Source organism: Colossoma macropomum, unplaced genomic scaffold, assembly GCF_904425465.1.
Source record: "Colossoma macropomum unplaced genomic scaffold, Colossoma_macropomum, whole genome shotgun sequence".
Lineage (NCBI taxonomy): Eukaryota > Metazoa > Chordata > Actinopteri > Characiformes > Serrasalmidae > Colossoma > Colossoma macropomum.
The window spans coordinates 38,190,638-38,210,378 of NW_023494805.1; the positions used below are offsets into that span (position 1 = coordinate 38,190,638).

A 19,741-nucleotide genomic window follows, 5' to 3' on the forward strand; every position below is an offset into this window, starting at 1 on the left:
TAGAAGAGCACTTTCTGGATACATGGCATTTCACCGCCATCATGAAACTTGAAAAGGGAAGTGACGCGATAATTCGAAGCAATCAGGTTACAGAATTAACCAATGATGCATCGCCAAACATGGCGCCGGGAGCAGATACCGGAACCGCACCAGAGTTCGATGGAAGGGAACCCCAGACCACTGATTTCAGGAGGACCAGAGATCAGTTCTTTGGACTACTCCCAGGCTCAAAAACAGCTTTCACACTTGACACATACTGAACTCACAGATCAAGCGGTCACAGGTCTGGAAAAAAGTTCTAGTGTGACTTCGAAAGAGGGTTCATTATTGGGGCGAAGATGGCAGGAGCTTCAGTCGCAAAGAAAGCTCAGGTGGACGGTGTTTCAATAGTGACGGGGTCCAGTGAGTCTGACTCTAATGAGAGTGGTCCCTTCCAGGATGACAATGCCCCCATCTACACGGCAGGGAATGAGGGGTCACTGTGTGAAAATGATGATCATGCGCTGTGGTATCTCAACTCAGTTGAACACCTATGGAGGATTCTGGACCAACAGTCTCCACCATCATCATCAAAACATTAACTGAGGGACCTTTCTAACCAACTTTATGTTACCTTTAATTTCTTATCCATCTGTATGTTTGAAGAGATAAGTACTTACAGTCATGGTGAACGTTGTGCGTTTCTTTGTATTGATGACCCTTTCATCGATCGTGTCTGGCTGGGACAGGTTGATCATTTTGCTGCAAATAAATACAACTAATCAATGCAACAGCTTTCTATAGACAGACAAAAGCACACTGCTTATGATAAACTGGAGATGAATAAACTTATTTACATTTATAATCACTCCAGCTGGTTTCCTAATACGTTTAACCTGCAGTGAGAAACTGTCAAACACTAAAAAGTTGCAAAGCTGAAGTCAGTTTCTCATTCGAACTGTCCCGTTCCACCTTAAATGGTGCTGCAGTTACATTCTGGCGCCTCAGGCACCATTTAAGGTGGAACGGGAAAATTCAAACAAGAAGCTGGCGAATGAGAAGCGACTTCAGCCTCGTAAAAAAATCGAATGCTGAGAGACATTTTATAAGAAACTGTTCCACTTTTGGAAAAGTTTCCCGCTGGAGATGTGAGAAAAGCAGCTATAGCTGAACTAAAGCTTAAAGCAGAGCAAAGTAAGTCTACGTTTTCATTTATATTAAATTTGTTAGCCTATACTAAGTCATCAGCACATACTGAGACATATTTACAGCCAAGATGGTAAAATGGACATAATATTGTGGCTCCCAAGATGGTTTGATTTTTGCTGAAAGCACAAAACGGCTCTTCCTAACGTTTTGGTTGCCGATCCCTGACCTAGATGTATCAGTAGAAACTAGTGAAAAGAATGCTATGCACAGTTCCACAGTGGTGTATAAACAAACACACGTGTGCTCATATTACCATAGAAGTATTCCATCCTTGACTGATTTGAACAGGCTGTCATCACTGGGGTCCATAGGGATGAGATGTTTGCAATCAGGGTCGTTTGCCAAGGCCTTATTGATCCAGTTCACAAAGGCCACTTTCTCTTCGTCTGAGGGCCAATTCGACAGACAAAACATTAGCAATACAAGTGGCAGACTCAGATTACTATTGGAAGCCATGCAGAGGCGAGGGCTATAAAATGACCTCATTCATGCAACTCATCACTACTAATGGGACGGCAGTCTGGCTCAGCTTTCAGCAAAGGCTAAAATATGGCACTGAGCGACTGAAGAAGGCCATAAATGTTAGCATATTAAAGCTGATACATTTGGGAGAGATACGACTAGGTTTCCGTTCTGAAGAGTGACAAAAGTGTGATTTGTTTCTGAAACTGATTCAGCATTTTAGCCAAGCCAAGTCCTACCAGCGTATGAGTGCTGCGTTCCTTCACTGGAGATTCCTGAGGTTCCCCCGAAAGAGCGGATGCCATCCCTTCTGGAGATGGTCTTGCGGAAGGTCTCTCTCACCTCTTTGCTTCTCAGCTCCTGGTATATCTGTGGGATCAGACGGAATATTAAATGATCGCAAGGTGTGAGATGGTCAGACACTCCAGCACAGTAGTGAGCTAAATCTTGTGAAGGTTAGCAATTTAAGCACGGTTACTGCAAGGAATAACTCAGCTGTAAGACTCAATCTAGAGTACTCTATTGTGTTTATACAGGGAGATTCACTCGAAAGAGGCCCCGAATATTCTGTAATAACTCTTGCTAGGATGAAGCAATCTGAACAAAACAACTCGCAATGAGCTCCTCAGTATATGGAGCTTCAAACAAGCTGGGATGCCCCTGCGTCAGAGCGATGAGGTAAGCGCTGGACAGCTGTCACAACGTTTAATGTCTGTTTGCAACTTCCGGGTGCAGACCCCCCCGTACCCCTTCATGTGTCTGGCAGAATAGGAGATCACTTCCAGCATTGCATGTAATACAATCGATTACACATACGTCAAGGTATGTAGCATATTTTTTTGGTTCGGGTTGCTTCAGCCTAACCGGAGTTACAACAGAATATTCAGGGCCTCTTTCGAGTGAATCGCCCTGTAGTTTTGCAAAATAAAAAAGTCCCCAGAGTCGGGGGTAGGTTTGTCTGATTTGTCTATCAGGGGAGCATATTATATATGATAAATTTCCTCTATATAGATTATATCGCTGCAGTCAGAACAAAACCATATATTTCCCAAAAGTTAACTTTACTGGAGGAGGAAACATTCTTTACTTTGAATGGAAGTTAATGGAACAAGATTTTTTTACAAGCACCTTTGGAGCATTTCTGTTGGTCCATTCAGCATGAAATTTTGGCAAGAGGTTTTGTTCTGACCGCAGCGATATATTTCCTCTCTATGCACTGTTCTTGTACATAAATTGAGCACTAATAACCTGCGTCAACTGACTCTGTGAATGTGAGCAGGGTGAGTGTGGGAAATGTTTGTACACTCAGCAAACAATCTTTCAAAGCATCGAATCACATTAATATGAAACTTAGGGATAAAGAGCTGAAGAGGCCAGAGTCCAAACCTCACCTAAACAGACCTGACTCGATTATCATTTGAGAACAACTCTATATGCATTTAAGTTTTCTCATAAAGGTTTTATTCCAGCTGGTTTTGTCTACTTTGAACTAGTGGCTAGTTTGTAGGTTTTAATGCCTTCATTCATGCAACTCATCAATAACTAATGGGACGGCACTCTGGCTCAGCTTTCAGCCGTGGCAAAATAGGGCATTCATTCATGCAACATGACTGGCTGTCTTGCTCATATTAAAGGCAGGGTTAGTGACCGGCATTGTAAATAATGTTTACTTTGATTGGCTCTTTCTGTCTGAATAAACTGAAAGCACAGTTCAATTTTCTGTTGTACTTCCAGTTGGTACTGATTTGTATGGGGATGTAAAGTAATGAGTGGTGAGATTACTTTTAGATTACTTTTGAGTAACTGATCCAACACCGGAAGCCCAACTTGTTTTAAATGTACGTTTTTAAATGTACAGAAACAAAATAAAATGCAAAATCTGTTACGAAAAATTGACTTACAATCAATTGACATTGTCATTCCCACCTGAAGGAGTTAACGAGAGAATCAGGTAAACTTAGACTGCTCCTGTTAATGTAGCTAGCATTAGCTCTCCCAATTACCTCGCTAAAGTCAACGATAATTAATATTGCGCTATTTATTTTTGCCAGATGTTAACAGATGTTCTTTATGTTTTGTGTTTTGGAATCAAGACTGTTGTGTGGAATCGACTCTACAGATTCCCACCACTTGGAATCAGAATTGGTTGGTATAGTGTAGTGAGTAACACCTCTGCCTTCTACACCATAGACTGGGGTTCAGTCCCCTCAGGCAAGCACCCTACACTACATACAGTCCTTGGGCAAGACGCCTAACACTCCCTTCGCCTACCTGTTTAAAAATGATCAAATTAGAAGTCGCTCTGGATAAGAGCGTCTGCCAAATGCCGTAAATGTAAGTTGGAGTCGAGTCCAAAATTTCTGGACCCAAACAGCCCTACTACACTTTTAAAAACATGGTTCATCAAGGGATCTTCATGAAGGAAAAAGGGTGTATATAGAACCATGACCACTCAAAGAACCCTTTGCATCATTAAAGAGTCCTTTGCATTGTGAAATGGTTCTTCAGATTGATGAATAATGTGCTGTAGATGATGATTCTGCACAGAACCTGTTTCAAAATGGTTCTATATAGCACCAAAAAGGGTTCTATTGCCATGATGTCAAGCTTGTAACAATAGAAGAACCCTCTTAATTCACTAATGTTAATGTGTCGTTAATGTTTAGCACCAGCTTAAAGTAAAGCGTCCACTGTTGTTACACAGCAACAAGTGGTCAGTGGATTGATACAGGTATAGAATGTATAGAATGCTTTTCAGCCAATCAGGTTGTGTTATCTGACCTCAGTGTCGTATAAAATCTTGACATTTGGGTGGAATTGCCCTCGACAAATCCACTTTCTCAGTAGGCTCAGTAAGAGTCCAGCTGTAATAGGTTGTGTATATTAGAAGCTCCAGATGATATTATATCTCAGTACAGTAATAAAAAGCCTTACCGCAACAAACTCCTCAAAGCTAATTTTCTCGTCTTTGTTGGTGTCCCCGGCGATGAACTTCTCCGCTATCTCTCGCACCTTGTACCCTGGCAAAGAGAAGCTAGCTTCCCGAAAGAGCTCCTGCAGCTCAAAGTCACTGACGTAACCGCTGTTATCAATGTCTGCAAGAGAGACAGAGATGCAGATCAATATTAGTGAAATGGATCCACTTTCATTTGGTAAATATGTTACACAATTTCTCGTCCCCATTTATAAAAGTGAGTTTTCGTCCGCGGGGTGGTGCCAGCAAGAAGCCGTAACTTAGAATCAATAAGCAGTATGCATTTTTATAAATCCCACTGAAGGCATTGTAAATCAAATAAACTCTCGACGCCGTTCACAGCTCGGCCCATTTCTCTGTTGATGGACGAAACTCATTACATCTCAAAGACATGAAATTCGCACAATCGTCCGCTTATGCTGCTTTCAAGTGGTCTCAGTTTTATCAGAAAAAAGTTTACCACCACGTGAACACTCTCGAACAGTTGGACGATGAAGTCGAGTGTATCAAACTTGGCCGAGTTGTGGCGTCAGCGCTATTTTAATCAGGGTGGAAGCAAGACGCAAACGGTCCATCAACGTTATCAACTAACACTATACAAATATAACACATCTTAATAGTAAAGTACATTTAAAGATGTACAATTACCTCACATTTTCTGCTCAGTTTGAGTTTCAAAAACGCCAGGAAATGAGGCCAAAGACAACAGAAGCTACAACAACCGTTTCACATCCTCTTTGTTTTAAACCAGAGCCTAAATCGAATGAACAAGTTTGTCTTCGTAGAAAACTAAAGCTCGACTTGCACTTGAAAGCAGCACCACACCAAATACAGGGTTTGCTTCTTTAGTTTGGCTCTGGAGCTATAAGGCTAATGTAGCTAACAAGTAATGGAAGCTCATACTTAATCAATTAGTTAGGGCTGGGAATCGATCTGAAAATACATTTCTTGATTTCAGGCATTTGGCAATCAAGATTTGACTTCAAGTTTTAGATTTGATTTCAAGCAGTGATGTTTGATTTCAAGTGTGAATATTTTGCTGTCATTGTCTAGGGCAGGTGTCGGCAACCCACATGTTAGGAGAGACACGGGTCTTGGGAGCCACAACATTTTTGTCCATTTTACCATCTTGGCTGTAAATACGTCTCAGTTCGTGCTGATGTGCTAGTACAGGCTAAAAAATATAATATAAACAAAAACGCAGACTTGCTTTGCTCTGCTTTAAGCTTTAGCTCAGCTATAGCAGCTTTTCTCACATCTCCGGCAGGAAACTTTTCCGCAAAAGTGGAACAGTTTCTTGTAAAACGTCTCTCAGCGTTCGACTTTTTACGAGGCTGAAGTTGCTGACACAGGAGTTCAATAGTGTGCTCTCAGCTTTGCCAGTGGAATGGGATGCTTGAAGCAGCCACACTTATATGTCTGACACTGTATGACGTACTATCATCTGTAAAAATGTACAGGCAGCCCAGACAGACTTAGACAGATTTCTTATCAAACTGTCTCTTCCACAAGTATGTGTTGGTGCTCTGCTGTAAATGTCATATTTCATAGCTTCCTGTAAAATCTGATAATGTTTGACTCGTCACATGAACCCCACGCAACTCTGAATCAGGTGATTTTCAGATTGGCGAATAAAATCTACTCTTTATATGCAACTCGTTGACAAGATGGTGCGTTTTGTGTTTTGGTGAGTTGCTAGAACACTGACCAATTTTGTTGAAGGCCTCTCTTAGGTCCTGTAGGTCCTCTCGAGAGATCTGTGTCACATTGTTCTCCATGCCACACTCCCCCGAGCCTCTCTCGCCAAAAAATATAACTGTAGAGAGACATTAGAGAAGAAGACATTAGTAAATTTCTCCTGAAAAACATGGATATTGAGCACTAATTCACTAATCTATACCCAAAGTCATAAGACGCAGCCCATAGCAACCGAGGCAATAACCTAAATCACCACATGCTCATAGGTACGATTAGCTCTTGGCTACAGCTGTGCTGATTCATGCACCGGTTTCCACAAAGTGGCTCTCGAATATGATGATTAACATGATTCATCAGCATTAGGTAACTTTAGCTTGAATACAATGTTAAGCTGACAATGAAAACTGTTACATAAACATTATAAGTGATGTATAAGGATGGCCTTTACCACTTACTGTGACTCCCACTCCACCCAGGCTGGGGTCCGGGCTACTGTGTGAAATTAGGAGGGTTGACCCAGTAGGGTCCGTGAGCGGTGCAGATTGTTAAGTGTGGACAGGTGTGAAGAACAGGGTAGTAAATGCAAAGAGGAAGAAACCTTCGACCCTTCTGAACTCTGCTCCAGGCGAGGCAACTTCACCAAGTGAGCGGTGGAGTTAACGTTTAATGCCCTGCAGCAGTGCCGAGTCAGCGAGAGCTGATGAAGAGGACGGCCTCACACATGGCTGGGTCTCCCATATGGGTATAATATTCAACCCACCTCCCTGTTTCTACACACACTGTCCATTTTATCAGCTCCACTGACCATATAGCTGCACTTTGTAGGTCGACAATTACCCTTTCACCCTGTTCTTCAGTGGTCAGGACCCCCATAGAGAAAGTATTATTTGGGTGGGGGGTCATTCTCAGCACTGCAGTGACACCGACTTGGTAGTGGTGTGTTAGTGTGTGTTGCGCTGCACTGAGTAGATCAGACACAGCAGTGCTGCTGGAGTTTTTAAACACCTCAGTGTCGCTGCTGGACTGAGAATAGTCCACCAACCAGAAATATCTAGCCAACAGCGTCCTGTGTCCACTGATGAAGGACTAGAGGATGACCAACACAAACTGTGCAGCAGCAGATGAGCTATCGTCTCTGACTTTACATCTACAAGGTGGACCAACAAGGTAGGAGTGTCTAATAGAGTGGACAGTGAGTGGACACAGTGTTTAAAAACACCAGCAGCACTGCTGTGTCAGAATCAAACAGTATATAATCATTGCTAAGGTTGCAAAACGTATTATCCACACCTCAATCCCTACAGTCCATGTATGGGAACTAAGCTGCAAGCCCATTTTGAACCAACTGTTTTTGTGATGTCGTGAAAACCAACACCTATTTAGCCTACAGCAGTTTAGCCCCGCCCATTAACACTGAAGTAATAAGGAGTGAAGTTATAAGAAACAAAGAAAAGGTTAGAAAATGGTCATGTAAAAATGAATAATGACTGTTTTAAAGTACATAAAACCACATGTGATGCTTAGTGGGGAAAATAAATGCAACAAAAAGTATGATATGGGCTCTTTAATATGTGATATTGACTGACACAGTATGTCATATGAGTCATCTGTTAGGTAGAGCACTGACTATGCCCCCACTATGAATCTCAAACTGATCACAAAGCCATATATAATGTACTGCATAAGTCATAAAACTATGGCTTCTACACTGAAATAGTCACAGAGCTTATACCTTAATACAAGTGGCTGTATATAAGACATATAATGCACTAGAATCTGTTATTTCATGCGTTACGTGGTGCACTACATAGGGAATATGGAGCCATTTGAGACTCAGCACATGTAAAACACCTACACAAGCTCACACAGAGGAGAAGACGTCCAGCTTCCTGGATGTTCGTGAATCGATGCTAGCTCAATTAGTGCAGGCGGACTCAAATGCACTGGGCTAAAGCAAGGCAGGAACACAAAAGACACTCTACACCCGAACGCTGCACACAGCGTGGTAATTAGACCTTATCAGCGGCACGGCCGGCTAAGCCGAAATGGCAAAAAGAAACAAGACCATCATGAAATCAGTCGTTAATCCAAAAATGCTAATGTGGCTAGCAATGGACGCTAGCATGGGCTGCTTAGCATTGCTGCAGAACAACCTGAACAAACATGTTTTTGTGTGTTACTGAGCCAAATGCTACAAACTACCCAGCTGAACAAGGAATTAAAAACTATTAGAAACCATTAGAAATCAAATCTAATGGTTTTGCTTTCTAATTGGAATGGCTCGAATGGTGGGGTGACCACCAGTTTCCTGTAGAACAGCTTTAGATCCCATTAGGAAACCATCAAATGCATTTAGAATCAGCCTTTGGTCACTACTGTAAAACTACTAGGATTCTTTACATTGTGATATCAACCCATTAAAAAACCAAAACACATTACAACACCATCATAAACCAACAGAAACACTCAATGGTTTCTATGGGTTCTATTTCAGCAGGGTCATGATGTTTTTGTCATGGTTTATCTTTTATCTATATGACTTCAAATATGTTTTAAATGGTAATTTTGAGTATTTTGTCTCTCCCCATTCAGAGAGAGAGGATTCTGGTCCTTTATGGTTGGAAATAACCGCCCAGTGACGTTGCAAAGATGGCCGATGAGTGAACCTTCCTATCCACGGTTTTCCTAGACAACAACATTTACCATCATGCATTGCGCATCTTTGGAACGAGAATGGGCGCGACTGCCAGTATGCGTTTGTTGTTGACAACCGATAGCGTACGGATTAGCTTCAAGGCCAAAGAGATTTATCATTAGCCAGTTATTAAACTGTGTTGCTCGCTAGGCTTCGCTTTTTGGATACAAGAAGATGGAAGTTGTGTCGAGGGGGCGACATGGACAAGAACGTTTAACAAGAACTTTAAACGGTGTCACCCAGTCTGTTCCTCATCCATTGAACCTACCCCAAGTCTGGGTTGATGATATGAAACTCTAGCCAGATGTCAACCACCTTGTTTTTCTGAAGGTGTAGATGACGAGGAGCTGAGGAATTATAAAAGCACAGAAGCTTCTAATTATCTACAGCAATAATATTGGAAGGGTTCTGTGTTTCAATTGCGAACAGTTCACATTTCTCAAAGCTGAGGTGCAGCCAGGCCAGGCCAGTCTGTCGGGAAACCTCGGCATGGGTTATGGTTCAAAACAGCGGTGTAGTAGAGACAGCAGGATGGTCTTGTATCCCCTTTTCTGGGCAGATCTTGTAGCCACGTCGCTGCTGTTTTGTGGAAGGTAGGTTAGGGATTTTAAATGAAACTGGAATACATAGCCAGCTAAGATGCATTTACTCTGGGAACCATTATAATTGGTTATGTTGCCACAGTAACCGTAATGGTTCATTAGTTTAGCACTGCAGTAGCAAAGTATTTCGTAGGCCGATTAAAGTACCATCAGATGTGCATTCTACATTCGCTTTGTTCATCAGAATGTATCTCTTGTGCATTTATGATGTTTTATCACAAAATGGAAGGAGCAAACATGAATATTTTGGGGGGATTTTTTAAGTTTAATGTCGTTAGCCGTGCTCTTTAGGCCTCGTCTTCCTCGGTTGTGACCCCCTCTGACAGCACATAACGTTCCTGTGCTTTTGAGACAGTTCGATTGCGTTGTAATTACTCCCGGTGAAAAGTGTCACACGGAAGTTTAGCCCATTCTAGAGGAACTGTTGTGACGTCATGGCAACTGCCGTTGAGAATAGAAGGAAACCATGAATAAGGACTTTGGTGGTAAGTGCCACTTCAGGTCAGGTATTTTTGAGGAATGTGATGAGGCTACTTGTTCCTCACTTTTATTCACATGTACACACGTAAAATCATGGTTCTTCAAGGGTTCCTTAGTGAAGAAAATGGTTCTATATAGAACCGTAAACACTCAAAGAGCCCTTTGCATGATTAAAGGGTTTTGGTACATCAAATTAATGGAGAATGTGCTGGAGATGGTTCTATATAGAACCTTTTTGAAAAGGGTAGAACCCTTTTAGTTCTATATATAAGCCCTTTCCAAAAGGTTCCATATAGAACCATCTACAGCACATTCTGAAGAACCCTTTGACAATGCACAGAACACTTTAATCATGCAAAGGGCTCTTTGAGTGTTTATCTATGTTAATCTATATAGAAGCATTTTCTTTACCAAAGAACCCTTGAAGAACCATCAATTGTAAGACTGTGCTGTAGTTCACAATTCTTTTTTTTTAGGTTTTGCACTGCAAAACAAAAGCAGAGATAGCACCAGAAGACTGAAACTGCTTTTTCCATCGGTCAAACTCCAAAGGTTCCAGTTTTATGGGTTTTAGTATCTGTTTGAGATTAGAAGTCCTAATGCTACTCAAGGTTGTTCTCTTCTGTTTTTGGTAAAACTGGCAGCAGAAACCAACAACAATTTAGCAAATCCTTTGTTCTGAAGGAAAAGTTAAGCGCTGTCCTTCATTTCATGCTGGTCTAAGCTGGTTTATGCTAGTCTAGTGATGGTGTGGTGCTGTTTTAGCTGGTCACCCAGCTTGCACATACTGGATGACAAGAATACCAGCTTCCAAAACACAACATATGCTGATTTTGCTGGTGACCAGTTAAGCTGGTTTTGTTTTTCTAAAAAAGAACTGCTAATTTTAAAGTCCGCTACATTAGCTAGTTAAGAAGCTGACATTACCCTGTTTGCAGTTGTGCTAGCCTCCACAGAACAGGGAATGTTTTTGCTCATATTTTTGGACTTGACTACAAAAAAAGAAGGATTATTTGAGTCTACACATGATTCTGTAGACATTTCTGTCAGTGTTAATGCAGAGAAGTGCACTAGACTGAACTAGTGTTAAATTATTAGCTAAAATAATTGGACAACTGACTTCATCAGTTCACTCTCAAGAGAAAAAACAGGAGCCTTGCTGGACTGTGCACACAACAGTACAGCATGTAATCTCATATTAGCCAATACGTTAAGCTAACTAGCAACCAGCCAATTCAGGTGCTTTAGAGTGGCATAAAAAGACCAAAAAAGACAATTAAATCTTTAATTGCAGTTATGGTGGTTACAGCTGTCTAAAGCAGGTGGAAAATGAACTCGAACGCTAAGTTCCACTGGGTCACTTCTTATTTTTGAATGTGCTGTGAAAAAAAGGGCCTTTCATTCTGTTCTGCCGGTTCAGCTCCTGGGTGCTCACACGTCTAATTCTGGAGCTTTAGTGTATTATTTTAGCTCAAAGAGATCCTAAAAAGAGAACAATAGTCCCTGACTAACTTTAGTTCCTTTAGATGCTGGACTCCAGGGAGGTTTTTGACCTGATACTCTTTTCTCAAGTTGGTTTCTGAAAGCTATTTTTGCTCATACTTCCATTTTTCCGTTGATGTTGACAGACAAAGCTAACAGCAGTCATTTTTACATTAGGCTCATCTGCCCATCCCCACTAATCATTACTACTTTCTATCTATCAGTGCTTGTTTTGCTGCCATGTGTACGACGTCTCTATACATGAACCTGTTATGAAATGAACTGGCATGGAAGTCTCACCGGTGAGTGTTAGTGGACATATGTTTGCCGGAGGAGAGCAACATGAGAGGTCCATATGGGACAATACACAATACAACAAGGACAATGCTGTTGACTAATGCAAGATGCAGCTCCTAAAAGTGCTTGGACTGGCTGCCGTGTATAATACTAAGCAGTCCAGTGATCGAGAGTACGCACGTTCAAGTAATAGCAACTAATAGCTGCGTTCCAAAGCCAGGGCTGCGTCCTCAGTAGGGCAAGTCCTCAGTAGGACTGTCCTGTGAAGACTCCTCCTTAGTAGCCTATTGGTCACACAAATGGAACAGTCCTAACGATGGCTCCGTGGTGACGTCACCAGAAAGATCCCGCCTCTTGCAATTGCGGCGCAAAACTTGTGAGAGAGCTGGTGAGAGAAAATGGAGCCTGCTGCATTGTGTTTGTTGCTATGGTTGCTAATACGTCCGATTAAATTACAATAAATGGATGAAGGCTTTAATTAATCAGTAATTAACACTTTATAAGGTCATGAAGATGAAATCAAGGACAAGAGTAACTTACATTTTAAAGTTCCGCTCTAACGGCTTTGTTTTGCCATTTTCGTGGTGCTTTTTTTTTCTCCTTTGCGTCGTTCGTGCACAGAGAACTGTGGGTAACCAAAGGCCTGGAAGGACACATCTGATGCGTCCTCGAAATCACTAAGAACATAGCCTGCATTTCTAGGCTGTTAATGAAGGGTCCTCCACTTTAGATCGGCCTTCTATGACGTAGCGGCAGAGAAATGCAGCCTAGCTCGGCTGCAGCCTAGACTTTGGAACACAGCTAATGCAATGTAACGTAAAGCCTAGCAAGCAGACCAGAAATTTTAAGAGTTTTTCAAAACTTCCGTCTAATTTAACCCTCTATTGCATGATGTTGCCTCAGGGCAACAGACGCATTTTCCTCACTTTACAATAACATTATACATATTTAAAGACAATAATAGGGTTAACAATAAAGGGAAGAGTTTGGGTAAGTCACTAAAAAGCATGTACTTGGTCAAACTTTCTCTTAGTGGGCATAATTGAGCCTCCTCTTTCACATTCAGTATCAGGTTTTTTTGCTATGAGAATTTGCAAAAAAATATGTTTGTTGCCTAAAAGCAACAATGTGCGACAGTGGAATGGATTTAGCCAGTCACAAGCCAGGTCTCACCACTTCAGGAACATGGATCTATATCATATCTTCCCATTGTCTCACAATGTTGCCTCAAGGCAACATACTCCAAAAGGACCCCTGAACATGTTTTAAATGTTTTTGAATGTAATAATTGGGACCAATCATTAATAATCATTATATATATTACTTTATAATTGTGTAATTTAATAATCAAGGACTATTTAATGCAAGAAAAGTGAATCCAAGAAAGTGAAGGTTTATATTGCTCTCATTACGCCTGCAGTAGAGGGTCAGTGGTTAAGATGTGAAGTGGTTTGATGTGAAATCTATAGAGAAAGGGTCAGAATTGTTCACAGTGGTGGTGACACGAACCAGATGTTTGAAGAGTTTCGTGCCTTTAAAAGCTCCCTCACAGAAATACATTACATGAAATGTTTATGAATACACTGCCTGATACCCGAGACATTGTTTTATGATAGTTATGTGAGGACATTTTGGCCTAAAACATATTTTTAAAGGATATTAATGGTGGAGAGGTACATACAGGGTGTGGTAAGGCCAAGCAGTCCCCAGAGAAAACATTACCACTATTTTACCAGTACTAATGTACTTCACAACTACATTATTATTAATTTCCTTTGCATTGAACCGACCCCTGTCAGTAAGATCCTCTACAATGAGCCATTTCACATCAAACCACTCCCAATGACTTTGTTTACATCCCAACCACTGAATTATACAGACGTTTTTCAAAAATCTAAAAATTCCCCCTCAGCAAGGCAACTTCATTAGACTCTCGCTGCAGAAGGAGAACCGGTTTCCATAGAAATGCTAATACAGTAATGCGCTTACCCAACCAGCTTAGTCACTGAATCAAACCCTTAAAGGAGCTGCAGTAGAAGTCTTACCGCTCACCAGTCTCTCGGCCTCCTGTTTGACATGGAATCTAGGCAACAGTCACCATGTCTCACAACTGCCCTGGGAATTGCATAATGGACCCACTCTTTAGATTGAGCTCTTCTCCAGACTGAAAAAGCAACGGTTTCTTTCAAAAGAACCCTAACAGAAAGAGCAGGGAGCCGATCGGGCTGCTTCAAAGGCCCCCCAGACGCTTCGCCGATACCCAATCCAGGGCTGGTTCACTTCTTTAAGAGAGCTCGGGGCTTTGAATCTCCATCTGCATTATTGATAGCTCTGAAAGGAGGATCAGTTTCCACACTGAGTCAGGCCCTCGCTGGAGCAGGAAGTAGTTGAAGTGCGACGTCCTCAGTTCTGCCATTCACCTGCAACTCTCGTCATTCTAGCAGCTCGTTTTGACTGATTAGGTGGTTTGTACAGGAAGGGTTTATCACAGAGGTTACCTGTGTGGTCTGTGAGAAGGTCAGGGGGGCTCACTGTGATGGAGTGATTTGAGAATCCAGAAGAAGAGTTTTAAAGACCGCTGAGGAAGCTGAGTAGTGCAAATGGCAGAGACCACTCCTCATTTATTAAAACAGATGGCATATTGTGCACACACACACACACACACACACACACACACGCACACACACACTTTTTCTAAGCCGTTTATCTTTCTGGGTCGCAGGGGGAGCTGGAGCCTATCTCAGCGGTCATTAGGCGGAAGGCAGGACACACCCTGGACAGGTCCAGATGGCATATATTTAACAGAAAATTACATGTAAACCTCCAAAACTGTGTCCACTCTTCCTCTTTATTACAGCTCCCATTCATTTTGAGGGCCTTACTTTCAGTTTTTCAAAGAAATCTGCAGGGATATTTTTCACACCTCCAAAGTTCAGCCTTAGAAGTTGGTTCACTGCAAAAAATGGCATCTTGTCAAGGGAAATGATCTTAGTTAATATATCTAATATTTCCCATTTTGGGATGGTTGTGCACTGATTATAAGATTATTCTGCTTATTTCTAGACACTTTTCCACTTGTTTTATGTTATTTTATTAAGTAAACTGATCTCACTATACTGGCAGATACTTTTGCTGGTTTCAAGCACATTTCTTAAAACAAGCAAAATGATCTGCCAATATAGTGAGAACTGTTTACTTAATAAAATTACTTAAAACAGGTAAAAATATTCAAAAATGAGGTACATAAGCTTAAATTAAGCTTACAACCATCTCAACAGGAGAAATATTAGATTTATTTACTATATTTAAGATAATTTTACTGGACAAAATATCATTTTTTGCAATGTTGCATTTTCTGCTTCTCACGTTTCAAGTATTCAAACACATTCAGTGGTGTTGAGGTCTGGACTCTGGGGTGGTCAGTCCATTGTTCAGCTTCTTTGTTTGATGTGTCCATCTCCTTTTCTCAGTGAGGTTCTTCTTGACAGCTACACATCCTTTCAGACCCACAGCGCTGAGTCGTCTTCTCACAGTGGAAGGATGGACAGAAACACCTGTGGATGTTTTCAGATCTGAAGCAGCTTGATTTTCTCCTCTCTCTCAGAGATGAAAGCTTTAAGTGCTGTTTATCTGATGGGGGCAGTTTTGGTGTCTACCAGGTCTTCCAGGTGGTTGTTAGGAGGCCCATTTTCTCTACATCTTTTATCATTTTTTGAACTCCAGTTTTGAAAACTTCAGTTTATATTTTTATTATTTAATTTATTATATGAACATTTAATAAATTAAGGGTGGTCTCTGACTTTTGCAGTGGTGTGGGTCTTATATTCTAGGCTCACAGTGACAATACTGGGAAACATATCTGGCTGTATTCACACTGTCGGGCTGCTTCCCCATTTAATCTAAAACCTGTACAGGCTTGGCTTTTTGTTATCCATTTTACCCAATATCATCCAATCTGGTGACTCAAATTGCTGGTGGCACGTTGCCTGTTTCATGCTCTGATGGTAGCAATGGAAAAGCAAACACTCTGCAATTGGAACCTGTCACTTCTCAAAGAATCAGCAGCCACTCAGGAACCTCAAAACACTCTACTGTTACCAACATCACTCTACATGGACTCCTGTCAGGGAGTCATTACTGTGTCATGTAGCAGAAGAGAATAGCACTCCACTGAAGACTGCTCCTGAGAGCAGTCCACTATCATATCTCTCTCAGACTTCTACCATGATTAGTTCTGTAACTCCTACCTGAACCTGAAACCCCTGATTCTGGAAGTTGCAGTTCTGCCTTTCACTTATATCTCCCATCACATGTGTGTCTCACACAATCAGATCTTTTTCAGATAGTTTTACCACCAGTTACGGGTTTGTCTCCTGGATCCTTTCTCCGTATGATCCCTGTATCTTTGTTTAATCTGTCTTGTAAACGTTTCTTTCTTATGTTCTAACCATCGAGTTTTGGTTCCTTTCAGTGGTTCTTCCTCGTGCCTCAGGTAGTTTTTCCTGACATTGACTCTCTTAGCAACACTCTAGAGGGCTAGACTACAATTCTGGGAAGGCGTTGTGTAATCTGGATGATGTCTGTTGTACAAAGTGAACATACATAGAACTAAACTAAAGGACAGGGAGGCACTTTGTAGAACCCAATGAGGTTTTCTGAGTTCAGACCATGCCTTCAACATGGTGGTGGTAGTATGAGGGAAGACTGATAGAGGGAGGGGGGAGAACTCTGAGAACTTGGGCTGGAATTCTGAGCATTTTCTGCCTGTATCTAGAAGACTGGACCCCCTCATAGCTGTAGTAGGACTGATGCAGGACTGAGGAGATGGGGTGGCGGTGGGCACTGTGAACCCTTTGTCACAGGAACAGAAGGTGAGGATATGAATTTATACGGCGTTAGATTGGAAGAAGGAGAGGTTTCAGGGATGTTCCTCCCCCCAAACTTCAGTTACAATATAAGTACATAATAATTTGCCAATAATGGTTTGCATTTAACTTGATAGTGTAATAAAACCCAATAATGCAATACAATAATAATGTCTTAACTGATAATATAAGGAGACTTTTAATATTTATGAAAATTTTGTTTCCACTGCCATAACATTGAAATCATCTGTGTACTTTGTTAGCCCCCTTTCATCTTATTCTTCAATGATCAGAACCCCCACAGGACCCTCACAGAGCAGGTACTATTTGGGTGGTGGGTCATTCTCAGCACTGCAGTAACACTGACATGGTGGTGGTGTGTTGGTGTGTGTTGTGCTGGTACGAGTGGATCAGACACAGCAGTGCTGTTGGAGTTTTTAAACACTGTGTCCACTAACTGTCCACTCTATTAGACACTCCTACCTTGTCAGTCCACCTTGTAGATGTAAAGTCAGAGACGATAGCTCATCTGCTGCTGCACAGTTTATGTTGGTCATCCTCTAGTCCTTCATCAGTGGTCACAGGACGCTGCCCACAGGACGCTGTCGGCTATATTTTTGGTTCTCAGTCCAGCAGTGACACTGAGGTGTTTAAAAACTCCAGCAGCACTGCTGTGTCTGATCCACTCATACCAGCACAACACACACTAACACACCACCACCACCACTGCTATATCCACTGCTCTGTGGGGGTCCTGTGGGGGTCCTGACCACTGAAGAACAGGGTAACAAAGTATGCAGAGAAACAGATGGACCACAGTCTGTAATTGTAGAGCTCCGGTGGCTTTAATGCTATGGCTGATCTGTGTATGTAATACTGCCCCCTTGTTGTGTTCCAGTCAACCTTGACTGATTTACTGGTTTTCATAATCATAAATATCTTTTTTTTTCATCTGACATTCATAAAACTTTGTAAACTGCTTTTAAAAGTATCACATCCTTCATTATGAAAATGTATTTTAGCAAAAACGAGCAACTTACAAATATAATAAATTTCTAATTATTACATACGGTCAACCTGAATGTCTAAACTCTCACTAAAATAATAAAGTATTAATACATTATCAGTTAAGACATTTCATTATTACACTAGTTATAACACTATTGGGTTTTATTACATTTTTCAAGTGCAAATTCTTATCACATTTTTGGGGTTATTACATTATTATTATTACAATTTTGGGTTCTACATACTTGTATGTCCTCATATTATTACTAGCAATGGTCACTGAGAAACATCATGACTGACCAAAACAGAGAAAAGTGATTCTAAGTCAGCTGAATCGATAAGTGAAAGAGAAGATACCTCACCTATTGTAGTGCCACTGGGTCTCCTGGTCCAGGAGAAGGGCCAGATTCCAGGCCACAGGTCACTCTCCATAGTGAAGGTGAGTTCAGCAATGATGAAACCAGTCAGGCTATGGCATTCTCGGTCTTCTCCCAGCTCTCCACGGAGGCCGAGGAGCCTAAAAAGAATCTGAGAAAGGAAGAAAGCAGAGACTGTAACAGTCTGCCCAGTACTGTCTCATCTATCCATACAATACTCGTGTCCCAAAGCTGAGTGGTCAGCAGTGTGAGCAGCTCAAACTTTGGTACATGGCTTCTTTCCAGCCTCATGCAGAGCTAAAATGGACCAGCTATGACCATAATCCTCCTTTGGATATGAATCAGGTCTTTCTCCTGTAAACACTTTCCTCACGCGTGTGAGCATGATCACGTTTATCCTTTAAAAAATCAGTTAATTTCTTATTCACGGGTGAATATACACTGTACACACTCATTGTCCATTTTATCAGCTCCACTGACCACATAGGAGCACTTTGTAGTTCTACAGTTACAGACTGTGGTCCATCTGTTTCTCTGCATACTTTGTTACCCTGTTCTTCAGTGGTCAGGACCCCCACAGGACCCCCACAGAGCAGGTACTATTTGGGTGGTGGATCATTCTCAGCACTGCAGTAACACTGACATGGTGGTGGTGTGTTAGTGTGTGTTGTGCTGGTCTGAGTGGATCAGACACAGCAGTGCTGCTGGAGTTTTTAAACTCCTCAGTGTCGCTGCTGGACTGAGAACCAAAAACAGCGTCCTGTGACCACTGATGAAGGACTAGAGGATGACCAACACAAACTGTGCAGCAGATGAGCTATCATCTCTGACTTTACATCTACAAGGTGGACCAACAATGTAGGAGTGTCTAATAGAGTGGATGGTGAGGGGACGCAATGTGTTTAAAAACTCCAGCAGCACTGCTTTGTCTGATCCACTCGCACCAGCGCAACACAGTTTATTGTAGAGACTCAGATTTCTTCACAGTGGTGGTAATAGGAACAAATATAGCCTTTTAATTTCCTATCCAAAACCACCAGCGAACCGATGCAAGCTTTGTATGTCATGTTGATGATGGTAAAATAGTGACAAATCTGCAAATAGAAGTTTTCTTTGGGACTATTTTGCCTTAGAACACCCTTCATGTACCCCTCCACCATGAAAGCATGAATAATAATACACTGTAGGCCTGAATCGTATCTAAAACGATTGTAAAACAAGATATAAAGTGGTTTGTTGTGACTGGCCATGTCCTAGAAAGTCGGACTTGTTCACAGTGGTGGTGATAGGAACCAGACGTCCACCTCTAAAAGCTCCCTCACAGAAAGTTACTACATGAATTGGTTATGAATATGCAGTTTTTAAGCCTTTTAGAGCAGAGGGGTAACATTTCACCATCATCAACATTACATATAAACTCAGAAGACACGTGTAGGTTCACTGGTGGTTTTGGATAGTAAATAAAATGGCTATATATGTCTTGTAGTCATGGCGACCCCTGGTTCGTATCACCACCAATGTAAAGAAATCTGAGTCTCTATAATGAACCATTTCACCTCAAACCACTGTTTACATCTCAACCGCTGAATTATGCAGAAGCTGTTGATGGAATT

The 19,741-nt window shown here is 41.6% G+C and overlaps 1 protein-coding gene across 2 annotated transcripts in view; it reads right to left on the bottom strand.

Moving 5' to 3' along the window:
* The window catches only part of pls1 (plastin 1 (I isoform)), a 30,751-nt gene extending 23,796 nt beyond the window's left edge, over positions 1-6,955 (bottom strand). The window contains exons 1-6 of one of the 2 annotated variants that reach the window (XM_036596648.1): positions 6,778-6,955; positions 6,333-6,440; positions 4,585-4,745; positions 1,890-2,019; positions 1,442-1,574; positions 660-741 (exon numbers count right to left, since the gene is read on the bottom strand). In XM_036596648.1, the coding sequence (XP_036452541.1) occupies positions 660-741; positions 1,442-1,574; positions 1,890-2,019; positions 4,585-4,745; positions 6,333-6,402 (576 nt within the window). In that variant the 5' untranslated portion in view covers positions 6,403-6,440; positions 6,778-6,955. Of the gene's footprint in view, positions 1-659; positions 742-1,441; positions 1,575-1,889; positions 2,020-4,584; positions 4,746-6,332; positions 6,441-6,770 lie in introns of both variants that reach the window. The other variant, XM_036596649.1, reaches the window with a different exon arrangement.
* Between the last annotated feature and the right edge of the window lie 12,786 nt (positions 6,956-19,741).